Genomic DNA, 16089 nt, shown 5'->3' with positions numbered 1-16089 from the left:
TTCGGTGATATTTTAATTCGGCTTTACACAACGTGCATATGGCTTTCGACTTGTCTACGAGCCGTCCGGGAGTTTTGGAAAATAAAAACGCCATTCAGGATTTCATTGCTGCTGTCTTTCTCCATCATGCCTGCAGCCTGCAGCAGCAGGATGTGTTACGAGGAAGTGGCAGCTTGATGATAAGTAATGGTGCTGCAAAGGGTCAAAATAGTAGCCTGTTAGGCACAATGCAAAACCGAGTGAAGTGTAAAATAAATTAATAAATGCCGGCATATGATTAAAAAAATTAATCGCATCATGTAGGCCCTTAATCGCATCGCGATTAACGCGTTAACGCTATATATATATATATATATATATACATATATATATATATACACACACACACACACACACACATATAAAAACAATAAAGAGTTCAAATATAATTGGCAGTAAAACCAAAACAATGAGCTGAAAGACACTAAAACACTCCATAGAGCTGAGACGAAACGCAGAGTCTGTGGGTTCGTCACTACGAGAGACTCCTTTCACATTATACAGTCATTTGATCCATTGTCTATATAAAAACATTTATTAGTGCAGTTTTAATAATATCCATTTATTAGAACCATAGATCTGTAGTGGTACAGAACACCAATTCCAAACAATGATGCGCTACAATGAGGTACACTGGATTTCTCTTTCAGGGGCTCTTGGGACTCGATGGTGCTTCATCCAATCATATGCTGTAAAATCCGCTTTGCACATGAAAAAAGTGCAATGGACAAGCAGTATGAAAAAGAAAGAGCTGATGATCACACCAGTGCAGATAAAGCACCTGACTCAGGTACTCCTCCTGTGCACACATTAAAGGGTTTTGCTGTGGGTAGTCAGCACAGGGGAGAGTGCAAGATCGAATAAAATAGATTATCTGTTAAGATGCGTGATCAAGACCATTGGGATGGATACCGTCTTACCGGAAAAAAACTGGGTGTTTCCAGAAGAGATTAAAATTGTCGATAAAAACGACATTTCGGGCTGCACAGGCCGACTGCAGCCAGGTGTGGAGGCTGAGTATGCGGATGAAAAGACCCATTGTGTGGAGATAAAAACCTCTTTGCTGTGGACCTTGAGGGAGTCAAGGAGGTTGCTAAAGTGTCGTTTTAGTAGTTCAGATGCCTGATTAGTGATATCATTATAGCGTATGTTCAGCACAATATTGCGGGCATTACTGTGCTTGGTCAGGATGCTGGGAATCTTTTCCCTCAGATCCGCCACTTTAGCACCAGGGAAGCAAAATGTAACCGCTGATTTTTTCGTGACATTCCTTATGATGGAATCTCTGATAATAAGCGGCTGGAAAGGGGGGTGGGGGGCAGTCGGAGAACGCAACTGAGAGGACTGAGTGGATGAAGGAGCAACTGACAGAAGCAGCAGCCCTCCGCGGCGCCGGTGTGAACTGAGGTATGGAGCGGTGAATCCGAGGGTGAGGTCAGGTACCGCAGGTGGAAGAACCGGCGGCGATCTGTGCGCCCCTCGCGGCAGCAGGGGAGATGGAGGAGAAGGCCGAGGTTCCCCCTCCAGTGGCGGAAAATCATGTTTTCTGAAAATGGTTTATCACATACTTCTAATCATTCTAATCATTTCGATACTTTTGCTGTTATTTCTCTAGATGTTGAGACAATTGTCTCTGAGACTCTGTAGTCACCCTAATGAAATGGACGTGAATGGAGGAAATCTGTGGTTTACACAGCATTTAAAAAATGAACGGCAACGTTTATTTCCTGAATGGGTATTGTGTTGGTTACTCCATATAATACACAGGAATAAATGTGGCCGGTACAAGGTTCTACTGAAGAAATAGTCTTGATGATTTGACTGTGTGGTCAGCTGTCACCTCCATTGAAGTGGAGTCAGACATCTCAGCGACAGATATCTCAAAACCTGAGGAAATTAAACCCAGGTTTAATCCACATAGGTCTTTACCAGTATACATAAGTTTTTTCATAATTCGGATGATATGATATATCATCTTCATCACATGGCATATTGTATGTATATAACTATGAACGATGAGAGACTTGTTCTGTTATCTTGGATCTGTTGGCAATCTATATTTTCTGGACATGCATTTGCATCCACACAAAATAACCCACCAAACATAACTCTATTTGCAAGGTCTGGCTTGTTCGGACAATATTGTTAATCACTACATATTCTTGGCATGTTGTGCGTATTTCACCAGAATTCTAAAAAGAAAACGTAACCTGTTAAATATCTTTTAAGAACTTGTCAAAGTAAAAATTAAAACATTGATTTTATTTACATCATGAGACCATTAAGGCGGTCCAGAGCTAGCTCAATATTGCAAAAAAAACAACAACGTATTAAAGCACTATTCATTTCTCTGTGTCAAAATGACGGAAACTCACCTGCGTCCAGGAAATTGGGGAATGTGATGCTGACCAGTAACTGTTGCAGTATTGACCTAAGAGCAAAAACAAACCCAGGGATGACAGATGTCTGGATTCACTGGAACATAATCCACAATAAATCATCTGTGTAAATGCTAATGTATCAATAAATCAGGGGAAGATGTTGTGGAATGTTGACTGTCCTGGGAACAATTCAGCTATTACACAGATGCTATATGTCCATTTGGAGAAACAAATCCTTGCCTGCTTTCCATTAGGATCTGAATTTAAGGACTTAAAATACTGGCTTTTATAGTGTATATTTTTGTTATCAATCATTTGAAAAAAAAAAATGGGCTGACACTAATGCCAACCATATAGAAAAAGTTCAGAAAAAAAGAACTCACCAGGCTGCAGCTGTCGCGAACCATCCTAAATTCAAAATGTCTGCAATTGTAGGCTGAGGGGAACAAACAAAATGAGAATTAATATCAGAGGATAAAACCAAGTCTATAATAATCTTCAGACAAATAATTTTAAGCTAGTTGAGCCAATCTGAACATCCTGCTTGTGTTTAAAGTGGCTACAGACTGTCCAGTTATGCCAGGCACAAAGATCAAAAGATCCAGCCAGAGATTTTATTTTCTTCCCTCTCAGAGGAAATTAGAACACAATCAACCTCAACAGATGCAAGCATAAATATGTAAACAAAGAGCTAGTGCGAAAACAAAGTAGCACACGGTTTGAATAAAAGGCCCAACATGCTGCTTTGATTATGGTTAGCATGCGAGGGCCTTGTTTTGGTGAATGAGTACTGCATCCTTTCGCTTCAGTTGATGGTGTGTTGAGTCATCAAGGAGTCTCTAAACTAACCGTGTTAGAGGCATCGTCGGCTGTTGACGGCGTCTTTGATCAGAAAATATGTGCATCTTTCATCTTACCTTGGTAACTCATGCGTGTTGTACACGTGTGGTCCAAGTCGGGAAATTACGTGGTTTCAATTGTCTATAAGTGAGGAGGAATTTCTGCATCTGTAAATACCTACAGATACTTGAGGTATCGGCTTATTACCTGTATTTACCAGTACGTGTCATGGCCTTCCAGCATTCAAGAGAAATTCATCTGCACAACTGAAATGTCTGCAGACAGTTTGCATCATTTCACTGTAAGTTGGGCGTTTTGTAAGTGATGAAAAACAGTGCCTCTTTCTACATCACTTGGTGTGTTAGCCAAGCACACTAGACCAACTAATCCTGTTACTGTTACTGCAAACTCCCACTCTAACGCTTTCACCATACCCTCTGCTTCCCTTCTCATCTGCTCTATCCAGATTTATGGCTCCCTGATGAGTGTCTGTTCGTGTGTGTGCGTGACCATTTGGAAGGGTGTAAGCAAGCAAGTACGGCTACAAATGTGTACTTGCAGGGAAATGAGTAAATAAATGTGTCGCTATCAAAATGTGTGAACATATAATTGTGGGTGTGCATATGTGGGTGGCTCTGTGTGTGTGTGTGTGTGTGTGTGTGTGTGTGTGTGTGTGTGTGTGGTAGGTTGTGTGTGAATGGTAACTGGCTTATGTAACTCACCACATAGACGGATCGCAGGCCCGCAGCCGCCTTGCTCTCTTTCTCTGGGTCACAGAGCGACTGGTAGTCGAAGGTCTTCTTAGAGGTGAACAGGGACGAGTTGACCAGGTTCACCATGAGGATCGGGTCAATACCACCAAAGAAACGCCCGATCTAAAGACAGGGAGACAGGAGAATGAAGATCTGTTTAGGAATAGGATCTATGTAAGTAAAGCATGTTGTAAAATAATGAAGGTTTAAGGATTCGATTTTGACACAGGGCCTGAAGAATTAGGTAATTACTATGTCCGGCTGCTGGCGGAAGCTTCATTTACCGTGCCAACAATGGAGAGCGGTATTAATCTTCTCATCTAACTCACAGCACAAAAAGCAAATAAGTGTATTGCCCAAAAAACATATTCCCGCATACAGTCAAGCCTTTAATTTAACAGACTACCAGTGTGTGCCTAACCTAAGGATTCATTGCGGAAATTGTTTCAGTAATAAAGGTTGGACAAACGCTTGATCCCTCTATATGGGCAAAAAACCTTAAGGCTGAAAAATGAGGTGTACCTCAATATTCTTCATTTACAGAGCACTTTAACACTTTTATACTGTCAACCCACAATTTTTAAATCTATGTAAAACACATCCACAAAAACAATTAAGTGTATACATGCCCAGAAAATGTTAACATTGAATTTACAGACACACCGACACACACACATACTCAGTAAATCACCCTCAAACCAGGAAGATGGACTTCAGTATAATCTGATTAACACAGTCCACCAGGCAGCCATAAATTTCTACTAAGAGGAAGTACTTTGTCTCGGCAGGTATGACATGAACGTGCGCCTTGGAGTGTTTAAGTATGTGTATCCAGGAGGGAGTATGTACAGTAAGTAGTACTCATCTATGTGTGTGCGTGTGCTGAAAGATGTGCGTGTGTGTGTGTGTGTGTGTGTGTGTGTGTGTGTGTGTGTGTGTGTGTGTGAGGAAATGCAAACTATCCCTTTCCTTCCACTTTGTTAAGGTCACCGCTAACAAGCCGTCCTCCACATATCCTTTCCTCTTTAGTCTCACAGCCAAAGCATATATAAATCTTCCAATCTATGAGGTAAAGGGAGCCTTCTCTCCTTTCCCCGTGCAGTAAAACAAATAATGAATTAACAGTCACAGCCTTGTTGGCTGCAGACTCCCCAAGGGTTTCAGAGAAAGAAAAGAATGAAAGACATAACGAGGGAGAGAGCGAGAAGCTTACAGAGAGAGAGAGAAACTTTGCTCCTGTAGGAAATATGATTGAGGGCACACAGCCTTCTCCAAACAAGGCCTCCGGTCGCTGGGTTTTAGTGCTGCTGCCAAACTTCAGTGGGCCACTGATTTATCCAGCACACACCAAGGCCTGATTAGGAATGAGCCGAGGCCGCATGAAAAAACATTTACTCAGATGACAGCAGGGACCCGCTGTTAGCATTTAGCATAGGGAGTGGGGGAAAAAGGTGTGTGCTTACTATATATGTGTTTGTGTGTGTAAAGATGGGTCAAATTGTGTTTGAGAGGCATTATTTTTCACAGTTAAGTATGTGTACAGTTAAGTATGTGTACAAACAAAATGTGGACAAACTGGGTCTCGTTTAGGATAAGACCATTTTATAGAGGTTTTCAGTACATTATAGCTGCAGTGGGTAGATTGCCAAAAATGCCACAATTTAAAGTAGAGTGAGACCTCTTTCTGCACCTGTCCCTCTCCCCTCTTTGTTGCACAGGCAATGCATTGGCAGAACAGCCAATAGGAACGCTCTCTCCCTCTGAAATGATCTATGATTGACCAAAGTCTCCTGTGACGGCTAGATCTTCTGAAGCCTGAATACAGAGCCAGAGGAGGTGTAGAAGTCGATTATTATGGAATTATTCCCCAACGACGGCACAAATAAATTGCCTGCCACAGCTTGAATTAAAACTGTATAAGTGCCGTGAGTTCTTTATACAGAACAAAAAGTATTTTGAGCAGGAACATTGTAGTTGTTAGTAGTTTGTCAAACAAATTCAACTTAGAGCACAAACACAAGTTGTAAATAACCTTAAAATACATTTAGGTCCACGTTGTAATAAGCCATCCTTAATAATGAAGTTTTAAGTTATAACTAATACAATATAATCATTGTAGTGGTTAATATATAATTTACCGATGCGTTATAGATCAGTTTTTAAATAGGTTATCGGTCAAGACTTAATGATTAAAACCCTTATTATTAACATGTACAACTCCAGACTCAATACATTATTAGTAAGTAAGAAAATGCATAAGCATTTAATGGATTAACATTTATAACTACATTATTACAAAATACAATGTATTAATGTATTTTTCAAAACCTAATATTTGTTCTAAAATTACCTATAAAGCATAGATTAATGATTTATCAATCATTGATAAAGCCATTAGTAACCATTAATAACCCCTCATAAAGTATGCCTTATTTGAAAGTGGTTTGGTTTTTAGTTTTGTGAGAGTAAAATACAGAGGCTCACCTGATCAATATATTCATCTCGATTGGACATCACAAGGAAGCCCCCATCATCCAGAATGACACAATCTACATACTGGAATCACATAGAGATTAAAAAAATATTGCATGCGTATGACTTATCCATAAATAATAGCTGGAAGCATAAAATTATGCAATTAAACCTCTTACCACATCGTTTCGCTGGCAGCCGCAGATCTCATCATTGCACTAAAAATACAGTTTAACAGAGTAATGAAAAGTCACAGTCTGGATTAAGTGTGTGTCCGTGTGCGTACAGTATGTGTCATGCAGACATAATCCACTCACATTGATCTTCTGTGTGATGTTGATGAAGCTTGCCATCCAGGCACTAATGTCCAACTTCACGCCTACCACTGGGATCAAACACAAAAGCCAGACATCCTAGATCATGTAGGACCTCTGGGTCAACTTTACTCTCTGAACTTTGAAAATGCAAACTTGGCCAAGGATCAGACGAGACGAGACAACTTGATGAGTGGTTTGTGTGTGTGTGTTTGTGTGTATATGTCAGAGGGAGAGGGAGCAATAGACAAATGAGGAGTAGTGGTCTGTAAATAATATATACAAATAATATATACTTTGTGTGTGTCAGAAGATATCAAGGCATGAATAGGGTTATAAGGTTGCAAATGTAGGTTTATAAATAAGACACCTAGCTAAGTGTGAATGTGTTTATATGTCGGTGGCAGAAAGAGAGAGACACCTTGAGAAATGAGGAGAATAAAAGTGTAAATACTTGCCACTCTCTCTTTGTGTGTGAGTGTGTCCTTACCCGCTGGTTTGAGTATGATGCCATCAATGTTGAGATTTACTGCTCTGCTCACCAGGACAGAGTCATCACTTGCTGCAAGAAGAGGAATAAGAGAACACTGTATATATGTGCATACACATTGTGACACAGAAAAACACACACTTACACAAACATTCATGCAGGCTTTTACTCACTGTTCTCTTTAGTGAGGTAGGGTGTTGGAGTGAAGACGTACAGATCATTGTCCAAACTTCTCTTATAGAAACTTGACTCATACGTCTCTGCTTCTTCTTTCCAGTACAGCCCAGCACTGCCAAACACATTTAAACAAAACAACACGCATACACACACAAACAATGCCATTATCAAACCTCTCCTCAAGAAAAACACCAACCCCCAGATCTCTTTAAGAATGGTAGACTATGGCTGGGCAATATATCAATATTTTATCGATATCGTGATGTGAAACCAGATATTGTCTTAGATTTTGGATTTCGTAATATGGCATTAGTGTTGTTGTCTGGTTTTACAGGCTGCATTACAGTAAAGTGATGTTGTTTGCTGAACTTACTAGACTGTTCTAGCTCTTCTATTATTTGCATTTACCCACTTAGTCAGACTTACTGATTAACTCAACACTATAAATTATGGGCCCCTTCAGTCTGGCTTTGGGTAATTTCATTACATTGAAACTTCACTAAAAAAGGTAGTTAACAATCTACTTATTGCGGTCCCACATTAATGAGATGCCCGCACTCTGCTGATCCTTCCATATGTTTATTGTGCTTCAAAGTTTCGATCCTGCAACGGGTCTTCCTCAGGCGGAAGACCCGGCAGGGTCGAAACGTTGCAGCAGAGTGCGGGCATCTCATTCTTTTCAGTTGTATCCAGCCCCTTTTTGCCCTGCACCTCACCGGTGGGGATGTGCACACTACCACTACTGCTCTACGGTCCCATATTAATCCCAATAGTCCAGATTGATCTGTGCATTGCCTTCAACACCACAGACAGTGACATTCTTACAAGTCACTTTAAAACTATATTGGCATCAGTAGTTACCTGTTTTCGGTTTGGTTTGTTTGTCTGTTGGTTTGTCAGCAGGATTAAGGAAAAAACTACTGGCCCAATTTCCATGAAACTTAGTGAAAGGGTGTAGCATGGGCCAAGGAAGGACCCATTACATTTTGGAGCGGATCAAAATCCTCTTTCATTTTTGTTAAAATTGTGAGAATTGTGAGCCTTGATGGAAGACTGCGCTCTCCGAGTGCCCTTCTAGTTATGTATTGCAGTGGTTTAAGTCATTTTTACATCATAGAATACAACAATAACATCTTTGTTTTTTCATTATCTCTCCTCTGGGGTACTGCAAGGACCTGTATTGGGCCCATTGCATTTTCACTTTACAGTATAAGCTTCTACTTTTGCTGGAGGGATTAAAAATCCCATCTGTCCAGAAAAAGCCTTGGGATCCCCCAGTAGTTACTGGAAGAAGTAGGTAGGAATATTGGAATAAGGGCATATTGCCTGTTCTGCTTAGCCTGCTACCACCATAACCAAAACTGGTTATTTATAGAATATAGAAAGCAGCTTTCTTAGCAGACCACATCATTGTTCTTTATTAGATAAGAGCTTGACAATTACCTTTTGGGGTAGACCCGTGTGATCCCTCCATCGGTGGCAACAAATCTGGCCAAGACACCATGCCTGACAAGCAGAGAAGATAAAGCTATAAAACATACAGTTACAAAAATCTGGAATGTGCTTTATGCCTGCATGACATTTACTGGTGATGCTGAAATACTTGAACCATCTGTATTGAATTTTCACTTGGACATTCGTTACCAAATGCCAAGTAACAAATAATTGATGCCACGTTTCAGTTTGTTTTGCTAGATCACGAAAAAGCCTTGATGGTAAAGTAGCAACACTGTGGTTCTTCACTTACTGCAACTCAGTTTCTTTCCAATACTTGATCAGAGATGAGGTGATGCCAGCATCCAGGAGCAATCGGTTCACCAGCTCCACATTACCTAAACAGCAAAACATCACTTGAGCCTAAACATGTTATCTTTGAATACCATCACAAATAGTAAAAGTATCGCTTTAACTGTCAGGTCTTTGATCAGCTTTAAAGTGTCTCCTTTTTATAAGATGTGTGATGATGCTTTTCAGACTTATGAACCTAAAAATGTCTGTGTAACAGGAATATTCTGGAATAAATGCCAGAGGTGCATCAAAAGCCATCAGGGAACAAATACCGGTAATAAAAAAAGAAAGGAAGGAAAGTTAACCAAAAAGAAAAAAAAAACTAAAGAAAAATAATATAGGATCCATAGAGTATATATGGTACTAAAAAGACAAAGAATAAAACAAAATAGAGAGAGAGTTGGGAATACTTCAACATTTAGATCACATTTCAGGCATCGTCCGACAAGACCATATGACAAACATAACAGGCGATAAAAGAGGCTCGCCCATTGTTTGTCAGTGCCCACCACTTTGAACTCTCCGACGACCCGCTTCAGTCCATTAACATCGAAGCTCGTCGATATAGCCCCACCACCTCCTCCAACCTTTATGACACACCACACACATCAGAGAAAACAGCTGGTGTAACACTTTATTTCCCCCCCTACCCCACCTTTCCTCCTAGTGTAGTGGTTTTCATTAGGGGTCTTTTATTGAAGGCAGCCCAGGAATTCCTAATGTACTTCAACTTCTTCGCCACTGCAGTGGCTCAACCAAGTAAAGCGTGTAACGATACTCAAGCCGCCAATAGTCCACATGGGCCTTACTCTCTCTCCCTCTGAACTCCCTATGTACTCCATTAAACTAGCAGCTAATAATGGTGAAAGTAATATTTCAATTGGGTGAGAAGTTTTATTGGATTGATCATGTTGAGATGTTTAAAGTAAGTTCTCAAACTGAAATCGTCAAACCAAACTTGAAGGAGTTCTTTTATAAATAGCCAGGGACCTTTTGGTTTACTCAATGGGCAGAAAAAAGTGAGCAATGCATATCAATGAGTGTATGCAAGAAATCACAAGGATGTTAATGCATTGGTCAGATGTTTGGGAGAAGGTCCACTGGCCCCTGATTTGTATTTTATTGCTCCTCTTGTGCTCCTGGCTTGACGTGTCCTGCTCTTTCTCACAAACACACAGTAATTGGATGAGGTCGAGCGGCTATAGGTGGGGTGTGGAAGGCATATTACTGGTGAATATTGTGTGTGCGCGTGAGTGTGTGTGTCACATCTAAGCCGACGTGCCTCACACATGTGCACTCAGGCGTGTGATGGTCAGACTTTTAGAGTTAGCATCAAATGGGTAACACGAACACAGGGGTTCCACATCACAAAGCTTTGCCTGGTCATGCACACCAAACCATCCAGCCAGACCTGTATTTCACTGGAAAGAGAGACCTCTGGGAATAGGTTTTGGTTGGCGCTCTTCCATTAAATGTTCAATGCACACCTTAATGCCAAACCAGATGGCTGTTATTCATTCACATATACATACTATAGCAAATACTGTAAAGCGTAGCAGCTCTTTGAGATGTAAATAAGAGTCTGTAGTGACAATGAGGTCCAAGTGTGCTGCAGAGTACAATACGATCCAGTAAAAAAGCTTTGATTCTCAAGACAAATGTCATAGTTAATGGCACCAGGAGCACGCAAGTGTTTTTGATACTCACACATGGGGTTGTTTGGAGTCTTTGTGTCAATGTAGTTGTTGAACTCAATGAGGAACTCAGTGTTGTTTTTGTTCTTGTCAGGTGGCTTTAAGTCCTTGCAGTACATCCTGTGCGAAACAAAAGCACTTTGTAGTGAATTCATGTAAGCAGAAAAAAAGTTTATTCACAAAGTTGCCTCTATACTGAGTCGAAATGTAACCCAAACAAATTAAATCTAAATTAAATAAATCTTACCTCGGTGCAATAAATGTATATCCGTATTCATCAAACTTGTCTGCCATCAGGCTTTCAGAAACTGGTGAAAGGTATAAAGTATTATTAATCTTCCTCCCATGCAGGTTATTATTAGACAGGACAACATTAAATTGCAATAATCATTGTACTATATGCAGATGAGATGGTGCTCCACTGGGCAAAATGTAACGCCTGTTGAATATTTAATAATGCATCAATACAGGGACCAAAACCTGAAATGAGATTCCATCTCTTGACAGACTGAGCAGTAAAATATTAGCACCATAGCTCCACATATTCAACTCCTCTAATGTCATTCTTATACGCTCAAGGTCCTGAGTTTAAGATATTTAGTTAAAATGCAAGGTAGCTTTGTAAAGGGAGGAGTGGGTACTCACAAAGAGAAAATAGGAAATTATTAACCACATAGCTCATACAACTGAAGCAACAGTTGTGGACAGATTTACACTGCACAGAAATTAAACACTGTATTGCACACAGCTGAAAATCAGGTATAAATAAGGACTAGAATCGGCTTGGCCAGACATGCTGGGTAAAGGACCGACAAGGCTCAAGAACAAGAGGAAAGACATTAAAAGTAAAGGAAAAAATACTTGCCATCTTTCCCTGGAGTGGAAAAAAAATCCCAGCAGAGAGAAAGTGAGCGAACGAACGAGAGAATCATCCCCCAGGGAGGTAAAGACGAGAGGAAAAAGAAAGGGGGAAAAGAAGACAGGGCAAAACCACAGGGGTCAAAGGTGACAATATTTTATTCACAGAGCAAGTCCTGAATAGAAATATTGCATTCCAAACAAAAGGTTTTAGGCCTTTGGATGTAAATGGAGACATTGCTGATGGAGAACACAAAGAGAGGCTTGAAATGTGGTCAGACGATTTTTAAAGTTGTGATTTAGTTTTTAGCATTAGTATTAGCATTCTTTTGGTGACACAGTAAAGCTGTGGAGTTACTGCACTTCAGTGATGTATTTGCATTACCCTACTGCAAATAGGAGGAATATTAACCACAGCTCATAACCTTAAGGTTCCTTTGACATTCTCCAAGGCATGTCGTGTTGACAGTTGATTATACTGTACAGCAAAATTTCTCATGACGACATGCGCTACTCCTTGCCCTCTATGGTGGTCATGATTGGGAAATAATTGCAGCCATGTGTTTGTTCTGTGATATTCGGTCACCACTTGCTAATCCAACAAAGTATCTAATAATGATAGATAGCAGGGAGATTTGGGGAGTGACGACTGCTTATATTTTCTGCACTCTCACACGCCTTTTCACACTGATGATGACATTCCTGCTCTTTGTGAATTACGGAATCAGTGCAAAATCTAAGACATGCAGCTACAATCCATCCAAAATGTGAATGGATTTCAGTATGAATCAGTCTCACACACAGCAAAATGCAAGACAAGAACCAGCATCATAGTGGGAATTTGGACATGATATGTATTCAAGTCCACTTAAGTGTTTTTAATTGACATTTAAATTCACCCACTGAAAAAGTATAAAGAAGACACAAATCGGAACTTCAGTTTCAGTTAAACCACAGAGCTTAAAGGTGCTGTAGTTAGGATTGTGAAGATCCAGGACTTAGCCAAAAAATTTGAACATCGACAACTTCTCAATCCCTCCCCCCCTTTCCGCTAAAGCCCAAAACAGTCTCCTAAGCCCCTCCCCCCACAAGGGAGAATGAAAGCATGTGCATGAGCAGTGATTGGCATGTAGTTAGACACCCCCCTGGCCCTGATTGGTGCATCTGAACAGGGAGCGGTGGATTTTTGCAAATCACACTACAGGTGGTGGTGCCAGAGGAGCCGGATTTGTTTTTAAATTACCTGCTTCATATAGTTCTACTGGAACATAGGGTCAGTTTCAGCAAATATGACAGAAAGCTTTATAGTTTTATAAGTCTTACCTACTGCACCTTCAAACATGTTCCGTAGTTTTTGATTCAATGAGCACAAACAAGACAAAGCTGATGACAAAGCACACAGAAGGACGAACAGCAGAGCTGAAGCTTAGTGGGTTAAGAGGGATCCTGTTTTTCATTAGGAGTTATTTAACAAGGTTGTAAAACTCACTTAAAGTGAGTCAAAAAGAGAAAACTAAAGAATACAAAGAAAAGCACCGACTCATGTTTTGGACTCACAGCTTTCTCCTTTATGGCTTCACCTTTAAATAATGCAAACATCCTGTCCTCTGTTGTTCCTGCTACAGTGCGTTAGTGCCAAAACCACATCTGAGGGCCATTGGAACAGGTGGGGGTTAAATACATACATGCGCACACAGAAATACACACACACCATCTGCGACACGCTGTGTGGGCAAGCATTGCATGCGAAGCACTGCTTCTGAGAGCAGACGCCAGCTTGATTCTGTGTAACAGAATTGTCATTATTAATCAGAAGCCACTAAGTGAAGAAAAACAGAAAAAGAAATGCTTCTGTGTTCGTGAGTCTGCAACACCACAAATGACAAACCAATTAGAAGTGAAGTTACATCCAAAGTATGCTGGTAGTGTGAGCGTAAGAAGACAAGGGTTATGAGGTAAAGCACAGGAGGAGAATACTTGCCCAAAAACGCTGAAGGGGGATCCAACACACCAGGAATGGTCAAGAGTTTAGGAGGGCAGGAGAACAGGAGGAGGAGGAGAGGAGGATAAAAAGATGAGGATAGGAAAGAGGGAATTGAAAAAAAGAGCAGTAAAGGAAATAAACCAACAGGGTTACACACAATATTTTATTCAAATGGACATTGAATAAGAATATTGTATACAAAAGTATGAAACACTTAAGAGTTTACCTAGTGGGAGATGAAAGGGGTGTTTAGGTAATTTAGGTTTAAGATGTGCGTGTTTGTATGTGTGGTTATGTGTGTAATCTTTATTTTATTTGAAAAGGACAGTGCATATTAGTAAACATTTCTGTAAACATGCCAGATTTAGTCAAAAGGCTAGTTTTCATCTGTAGTGTCATCTGTAAAGACGTTGTGGGAACAACAATCTGTTCATGCAGTCACATGAGGAGGACTTCCCTTCTTCTTAGGGAAAAAAACATCACTAGATTATCCATTGAATTATAGGGTTAAGACTCGGTTTTAGATTTGGGGTTTGGCAATGTAGTCATTAAGGCTCCGGCTTGTTCTCCATAATGACATTGACCCCTGTGTGCATAGTGCCTTCATAATAAAAAGGACCCAATCACTGGGTTTCTATGTTCTAACTATAATTACAGCTATTGCATATGTACAGTTCACATATTTTTTCCCTACCATTTAAGCAGCCATTGTCTGCTACCGTGAAAATCAACATGCATTTTGTTACCTTGATATTGTTAAAGTCATTTACTATCTCTGTTGGTGAGTTCATGGATAAGTCAAAATGTCAGCAAAACGACCAAATTCATATCATCTTTAAAAAAAAGAAAAACATTTGTGTCCTCTGGGCTTATTTTTTCACATAATTGCTCAAGCATTAAGTTGCCATGCCAACAACTACATATCAGACATTGGAAGAATCTTAAAAGCACCACCACGGAGTGTTTTTAAACTGGTCCCTGCTTCACAACTGCACTTAATGAAAAAAATAAAGGCGATGAAATTTTCACTGTGATGGATTACCGAGGTCAAGCAAACTTCAAGTCTCTGCCAGTTGATGTTTTACAGCTTTCTGGAATAAAGAGTAACCAACTGCTGACTAAATGTGGGAAATCAGACTTATAATCAATGATACACTTTAAACTTTTAATGTATGATACACATTGGAAATTAGTTGGTAATAGTGTGTGTGTTTTTTAGAACATACTAAACCATAAGTATGGTTGTCAAGGCTAGTTCGCTGTGCATCACAAAGTTACCAAAACATTCTTTAAAGCCCACTTTTGGCTATTGAGTGCAGCCAGGCAGACCAGAAAACATACAGACAGAGGGACAGACTCTAGCCAGGGATGGCTCCATAAAGGCAGTGAACACACACACACACACACACACACACACACACACACACACACACACACACACACACACACACACACACACACAATAAAACTGTCCTTTGAGTAACACTATAAGTCAATGACATCTTTTACTAGTGGGAACAGAGGGACATGAGACGACAACGCCACACATATGGAACCTCTGATCCACTGTATGGTGTTAGATATAGGCTTAAGCATGAACATGAACACACACAAACACGCACATGCGCACACACACACACACACACACACACACACACACACACACACACACACACACACACACACACACACACACACACACACACACACAGACACAGCAACAGAGTTAACAGAGTTACTTAGCTGTAAATGAATTGATGAGTACTATATGTGTGAAAGCGGACACTGGAGCCACTCGTCCCGCTGTCTGGCAACAAAAACCTTGAACAGCACCACAACTGAGGGTGTGTGTTGCCATAGCGACACAAGAGGCAAGGGCATGCAGGGGTAGTATAGATGTATGTGGTTGTGTATGTGCATGGGGCACTATAAGTGATGGATAGGAACCATAAGCTGAGGCACGAGTGTTTCTCAGCCTTACATGAAGAGCAATAATGTCACTAGAACATTAGCAGTAATTTTCCATCCAGCACTATTTGTCTACTGTCTATATTAATGGAGGTAAATGTTACTCAGTGGAAAAACTAAGAATGGTACAAGTGATTGAACTGATTTAGATGGCACTTACATTTTGCCTGGGTGATTGTGTCTGCAATGTTGGCCCGGATGTAATGCATACTGTAGTCAGGAAGGACCAGGGCCAGGCTGAAAGAGGACACACACACACACACACACACACACACACACACACACACACACACACACACACACACACACACACACACAAATATCATAACAGT

The 16089-nt window shown here is 40.5% G+C and overlaps 1 protein-coding gene across 2 annotated transcripts in view; it reads right to left on the bottom strand.

The window, feature by feature from the left end:
* Positions 1-16089, bottom strand: part of LOC144537651 (voltage-dependent calcium channel subunit alpha-2/delta-1-like) — a 99760-nt gene that overhangs the window by 12749 nt on the left and 70922 nt on the right. Inside the window, exons 22-34 of one of the 2 annotated variants that reach the window (XM_078281431.1) lie at positions 15918-15994; positions 11195-11255; positions 10961-11067; positions 9213-9297; positions 8909-8971; positions 7462-7577; positions 7289-7360; positions 6802-6869; positions 6664-6702; positions 6497-6568; positions 3983-4135; positions 2804-2856; positions 2415-2470 (exon numbers count right to left, since the gene is read on the bottom strand). In XM_078281431.1, coding sequence (XP_078137557.1) covers positions 2415-2470; positions 2804-2856; positions 3983-4135; positions 6497-6568; positions 6664-6702; positions 6802-6869; positions 7289-7360; positions 7462-7577; positions 8909-8971; positions 9213-9297; positions 10961-11067; positions 11195-11255; positions 15918-15994 — 1022 coding nt within the window. Of the gene's footprint in view, positions 1-2414; positions 2471-2803; positions 2857-3982; positions 4136-6496; positions 6569-6663; positions 6703-6801; positions 6870-7288; positions 7361-7461; positions 7578-8908; positions 8972-9212; positions 9298-10960; positions 11068-11194; positions 11256-12877; positions 13796-15917; positions 15995-16089 lie in introns of those variants that run through there. The other variant, XM_078281432.1, reaches the window with a different exon arrangement.

This window comes from Sander vitreus, chromosome 23 (genome assembly GCF_031162955.1).
Source record: "Sander vitreus isolate 19-12246 chromosome 23, sanVit1, whole genome shotgun sequence".
Classification (NCBI taxonomy): domain Eukaryota; kingdom Metazoa; phylum Chordata; class Actinopteri; order Perciformes; family Percidae; genus Sander; species Sander vitreus.
Note: the sequence above shows the minus strand (reverse complement) of the source record. Positions and strands in the feature narration are given on the sequence as shown.